Source organism: Gavialis gangeticus, unplaced genomic scaffold (genome assembly GCF_001723915.1).
Source record: "Gavialis gangeticus isolate Ggan-Ray unplaced genomic scaffold, GavGan_comp1, whole genome shotgun sequence".
NCBI classification, from domain to species: Eukaryota; Metazoa; Chordata; order Crocodylia; family Gavialidae; genus Gavialis; species Gavialis gangeticus.
The window spans coordinates 41,877,005-41,882,962 of record NW_017729008.1 but is presented as its reverse complement, the minus strand read 5'-3'; the positions used below and the strand labels follow the sequence as shown (position 1 = coordinate 41,882,962).

The 5,958-nt window shown below is 44.1% G+C and overlaps 2 protein-coding genes across 3 annotated transcripts in view; both read right to left on the bottom strand.

Annotated features, from left to right (window-relative positions):
• COPG2 (coatomer protein complex subunit gamma 2) overlaps positions 1 to 5,958 on the bottom strand; it is a 770,521-nt gene that overhangs the window by 656,045 nt on the left and 108,518 nt on the right. The window lies entirely within an intron of this gene.
• LOC109292262 (tubulin alpha-3 chain-like) overlaps positions 1,258 to 5,958 on the bottom strand; it is a 15,169-nt gene continuing 10,468 nt past the window's right edge. For both annotated transcript variants that reach the window (XM_019509647.1, XM_019509648.1), the window contains exons 2-4: positions 5,548 to 5,770; positions 3,844 to 3,992; positions 1,258 to 2,391 (exon numbers count right to left, since the gene is read on the bottom strand). In XM_019509647.1, the coding sequence (XP_019365192.1) occupies positions 1,414 to 2,391; positions 3,844 to 3,992; positions 5,548 to 5,770 (1,350 nt within the window). In that variant the 3' untranslated portion in view covers positions 1,258 to 1,413. The remainder of the gene's footprint in view (positions 2,392 to 3,843; positions 3,993 to 5,547; positions 5,771 to 5,958) is intronic.

Here is a 5,958-nt window from a genome sequence, read left to right as displayed (position 1 = left end):
CCCCCAATCTGCCCGTGGGGTCCTTACCTCCTTGGTACGGCCAGAACCTGCTGAGGCTGTAGAGCAGCAGAAGGGGAAAGGGTAACTTCAATATTGAAAGTGTTTTTCTCCCCATTTGTGGTTGTTTGGGGGTTTGTTTGTTTTTTAAACTAGAACATTAGAAGCTCATTTCATCATACACTAAAGTTAAAAAAAAAAAAAAATTAGGAGAGATTTTAAATAAAATTAGAAGATTTTAATTATAAACCATAGTGCATGAAGAAGTGAGCTAATTCTCTCCCTTTCCCCCCAAAGCTAATGACTAGCTTAAGATGGGTCAATTAGTCTGAGATTTGACTGGCATGAAAACGGGCATGGACAATCCTTTCCCCATGGCACAAGTGTTCCCACGCAAAAGTATTACTTCAGATGCTTCATATCCACTTAGTGTGGCACAACGGGCTCATTAAGGTCCAGGGTTTTCCATGAGACTCAATCTGAATACAACTGGTCGTGTTTTTTAGCCCAAGTCTTGCACTAAGCGAGCAGCAACCTGTTACTAAATTTTCTGTTACTATGTCCCCATCTGAGATATGGGTCAATACTGGTAGGAGTGCCCTTTCAACCACAAGGAAAGTTAAAAAAATTTTCCCCTTCCACTACTTTTCCCCCTATCCTTTGGAAATAGTGCAGTTACTTTGAAGTAGGAGTTGGTCATCTAGATGGCAAGGCTGTTCAACCTCAAACTTGTAAGAAGTCTGCAAACAAATCTCTGGCTCCCAAGAGAACTACTGTGGATGGTTTCACAGCAGATCACATCCATATGGGTCACAAGTTTCAAACCATGCATCACCCTCACCGCTGCCCCCAAATGGTTTGATGCCCAGGAAAGCCACATATGTAGCTTGTCTCAGTACTGTTAGTGAATTTAAATAAGCAAGTGGCTATTGATAATCTCCAGAATTTGCTAATGGGGAAGGGGAAAAGAGGAGGGGAGACAATCTTCTGTTGTATTCCAGTTCCTACAAGATTAAAGAAAGAAGAAAAAAAAGCAGCAAGCTGGGAATCCCTGGTAAGCAATTTGGCAGAACAGAGAAGAGAGTGAAGCAGAACTTGGTTTAAAAGTTCAGTACCAAAAAGTGAGTAAAAATTGTAAAAAATTATTGCATGCCTCATTTACTGTCAGCATGGCTTCCTGCCAAGTGATAATTTATTGGATCATATCAACATAATACTCTTGATGCGATTATGCCCTAGTGGATTAAATCAGATGGAAAATAATTCATCTTTGCTTATTTATTGAATTAGGTTTGTAATAGGACAGAGCTGTAGAGTTGAAGTGACATTTCAAATCTTAAATCACTGTTTAAAAGGTTTGATTCCTTCACCCAAATACTTGTCGCTCTCCGATTTAAGAGAGATTGCAATTAAAGGTTAGCATTCTTCATCATCATCTTCGTCCCCATCAGTAGAATCCCGACCAACCTCTTCATAATCCTTCTCCAAAGCTGCCATGTCCTCCCTGGCTTCAGAGAACTCGCCCTCCTCCATCCCCTCCCCAACATACCAGTGCACAAAGGCCCGCTTTGCATACATCAGGTCAAACTTGTGATCTAGCCGGGCCCAGGCCTCGGCAATGGCCGTGGTGTTGCTCAGCATGCAGACTGCCCGCTGCACCTTGGCCAGGTCTCCCCCAGGTACCACTGTGGGAGGCTGGTAGTTGATGCCCACTTTAAAACCAGTTGGGCACCAGTCCACAAACTGGGTTGACCTCCTGGTTTTGATGGCCGCAATAGCAGCATTCACATCCTTGGGCACCACGTCCCCCCGGTACAGCAGGCAGCAAGCCATGTACTTGCCTCGGCGAGGGTCGCATTTCACCATCTGGTTGGCAAACTCAAAGCAAGCGTTGGTGATCTCGGGCACTGACAGCTGCTCATGGTAGGCCTTCTCTGCCGAGATGATGGGCGCATAGGTGGTGAGGGGGAAGTGTATCCTGGGGTAGGGCACTAAGTTAGTCTGGAATTCTGTAAGGTCGACATTCAAGGCCCCATCAAACCGCAGGGAAGCGGTGATGGATGACACGATCTGCCCTATCAGCCTGTTCAGGTTGGTGTAGGTGGGGCGCTCAATATCCAGATTCCGGTTGCAGATGTCATAGATGGCTTCATTGTCCACCATGAACGAGCAGTCCGAGTGCTCCAGAGTGGTGTGGGTGGTCAGGATGGAGTTGTAGGGTTCCACCACTGCCGTCGAAATCCGTGGGGCTGGGTACACTGAGAACTCCAGCTTGGACTTCTTCCCATAATCCAGCGAGAGGCGCTCCATCAAGAGGGAAGTGAATCCAGACCCCGTGCCACCTCCGAAGCTGTGGAAGACCAGGAACCCTTGCAGGCCACTACACTGGTCAGCCTCAGAAAGGGTTGAGGGGAAAAAAAAAAAAATTAGGAGAGCCCATGTTAACTCAATATTGAAGACACATTTGCAACTGTTATGAGTAAAAGTAACACACTTTTATAATACAGGTTCATTTGATTATAGACCCCTCCCCTTAAGATAATTTTTATATCAAAGCACTCCAGTAGTGTAATTAAGAGCTATGACTTTAGGTGAACAAGGTAGTGATTGGTACAGAAGGACAACCATTCAAAAGTTTACCTGAAGGCTTCATCCACTGGAAGAGTTACAGCTTCAATCAACTTCTCATTCTGCTTTTCCATTCCAAAGCATCATTTAAGTTTTGATCCTTTCCTCTTGCCATCCTGTACTTAGTCTTACCACTGGTTTTTCAGCACATGTTTAAATCACTATGTGCCAATTTTTTTGTTTTACTGTGCACTGGATGTTCTCTGAAGAGCTTCTTCCTTCCTGTCATCTCCCTAGTTATCTGCAGCCATTTCCCAGAAATCCACTAGTTCCCACTTTCCTCTTCGCAGTCAAATCCTTATCTCATGGTATTAAATATCCTTGCCCATGATACAGCTTTGAATTGGAGAGCATGCATCTATAATCCCTCCCTGTCCAGAAGTGCACAATCTACCTGCAGGTCTTGGGAATGGGTAGTAATAAGTCCGTCATACCCTGCTCCCCACCTGTTTTGGGAGGGGCAGTAGGAAATTTTTTTTTTTTTAAGAACAAAAGTATCCCTTCACCCCTAGTGCATCATCTTTCAATCTATCCCCATCCATTATTTTATGGTTTTGACCTTCTCCCTAATTTAGTCTAAACATTAGGAATTAGAAAGATATCAGTATTATAAAAAAGGCCCAGGGAGAAGAACACAGCTATTATTGTTCAACATGTTTGTCTGGTTTATTGCATTAAAAGGGCTATTCCTGAAAGAAATAAAAGCAACTTCAGCAGTTTCTGCACCACCATGCATATACACTGCTTTCGAACATCTATGCTGCAATCCAGCAGTTGGTCATCACATCGAGACCGAAACAAGCCCTTAGGATGAATACTGGTTGAATTGCAGGCTCAGGAGCTTCCTACTGGCCATACCACAACACAAGAACATGAATTCAGCATACACAGGATCAGATCTATTACTGCAAGTCTACACTACCCATTTCTAAAGGTGGGTTGGAAACTCAATGCACTGGGAAGTTATGATGGGGGTGGGGGTGGCAGCAGCTCAGTTTATGGAAGGACAGTAGGCCAAGAACAGACCCAAGTTGGATATGCTTATACTACATCCCTTTTTTCCTTCTCCCATTCTCCCCCAGTCCCGTCCAACTGTTGCATTTCAAGTTCTTAAAGACTAGAAAGTGTACATCATGATATCTAAAGATAAACAGAAAAAGGGTTCCATCACAGCAATACTGTTACTTAGTCTGGTGCCCCACTCCCACACATCCTTACCATTTTACGAGTCCTGTCAACAACAGAATCTATTATCTCCTTCCCAATGGTGTAATGGCCTCGGGCATAATTATTGGCAGCATCCTCCTTGCCACTGATGAGCTGCTCAGGATGGAAAAGTGAGCGGTATTTCCCAGTTCTGATCTCATCTTCAAAATGCAGTTAAAAAAAAAAGAAAGAAAAATCCATAAACAAGAGCTTCTGAAATATGAAGCAAGGATCATTGGGTAGTCACAGCACAGGTCTCTACAAGTGGATGCATCAAGGCTTTGCATTCCTGCCAATAGCTTGAAGACGTATGAAAAGCAGCTACAATGCCAAGAATGCATAATAAAATGGCAACCAGTTGGAAGAGACCTGAAGGATTGTTCAGTCCAACCCATTGCACAAGTACTGAACTGCTACTCCAAAAAAGGTCACTCATCCAATGTATTCCAGTTACTACATGATTAAAGACAAGCTGGGAGTGCCTGATAAGAAGTTTAGCAGAAGAGACAAGGCAGTGAAGCAGAGCTTGGTTTTGAGATAGTAAGAGAGAGTTATGAAAAGCCTTGGGAGGGGGAGAACAACCCCCCCCCCCACCAACTTCCAGTGGGAGAGGTTTTGCAGCTTTTTTTGCAGGCTACTCTCTTGCCTCACTGTTCTAACAATTAGGATTTCCTTACCACCTGAAGTCTACTTTACTAGTACTTTAAGCCATTGCTTTATATCTTGCCCTCTACAGAAAGGAGGGCGGGGAAGAGTTATTCCCCCACTTCTGTACAGCTGTTACGTCCCTCCTTACATCAGCTTTTCTGCAAGATGAATATGCTTAGTTCCATCAGCCTAGACTCATATGGCTTTCCTTCCAATTTGTTTGTCACCCATCTCTGGACCCTCTCCAATTTCTCTACATCCTTCTTAAAGATGTTGAGCCTAGAACTGCATGCACTACTCCAGATAAGTCCTAACCAGTACCAAGTAGAATGACACTATTACCTCCCATCTTATACCCAATATGCGTGTGTGGGGTTTTTTTTTTTGTTTTTAATATAAAGAAAGAGTGTATCACATTTATGCATCACAGTTTCAACAGGAGTCAGCAACACCTTTTCAGTAGTGCTGCCCCCCTAGTCAGTCATCTCCCATTCTGAATTTGGCCTTTTGATTGGTCCTCCCTAGGTATAGCATCTTTCATTTGTCTGCACCAACTTTCAGCCTATTGTCTCAAGCTCATCTTCCCAATCCATTAAAGCCCTCTGAATTCAGCCCAGGAACCATATGAGGAGAACAAGAAAGGATACAGTAGGGAAACAAGTTCAGAGGAAGAATAGATACAGGAGACAGCAGAACAGTTTTCTGGGAGACGTGGCATTATTAGTTTGCCAAGAGGGCTAGTTGTTAATATTAGACGGATTGAGACACACTCCCAAGACTTTTCCACAAAGCCAAGTGTTGCAGGGCTCATAAGGAACATGCTCAATAGGAAATAGGAGAGGAGGATATCAGAGTGTGGTCCATTTTTGAGACAGCCTGGAAACCCCTGGTCCGAGTTACATGACAGGCACATAGCCATAACACAAACTTTTTCTCAACCCTGCCTCACTTCCAAATGGTGAGAAGTTTTCTGCACATGTACCACAGTGGAGGTGGTGTGTGTTCTCCCAGCTTGCCATGGAAAGGCTGAAGCTATGCTGACAGCTTCTGTAGATTTCAGTATCTTACCTATGACAGTAGGTTCCAGGTCTATGAACACAGCTCTGGGCACATACTTCCCTGAACCAGTGTCACTGAAGAAAGTCCCAAAGGATGAATCATGTTGTTCTTTTGCTTTATCAGTAGGAATGGTCCCATCTGGGTGGATCCCATGTTCTAGACAGTAGAGTTCCCAACAAGCATTGCCCATCTGAACTCCAGCTTGGCCAATATGGACAGAAATACATTCCCTCTAAGTAGGACAAGGAAGAAGGTAGAATGAGTCTTATTTCCAATTCCATGCCTTTCCACCCGTTTCTTGAGAAGGAGCTGAGGGCAAAACCAGCAACCCCTTCCTCATTAAGATATGTTATACTGGCTGACATCCTGGTTTTTTAATTCAGGTTTTTTTGTTTGGTTGGTTTGGGGGGGGGGGGGGGG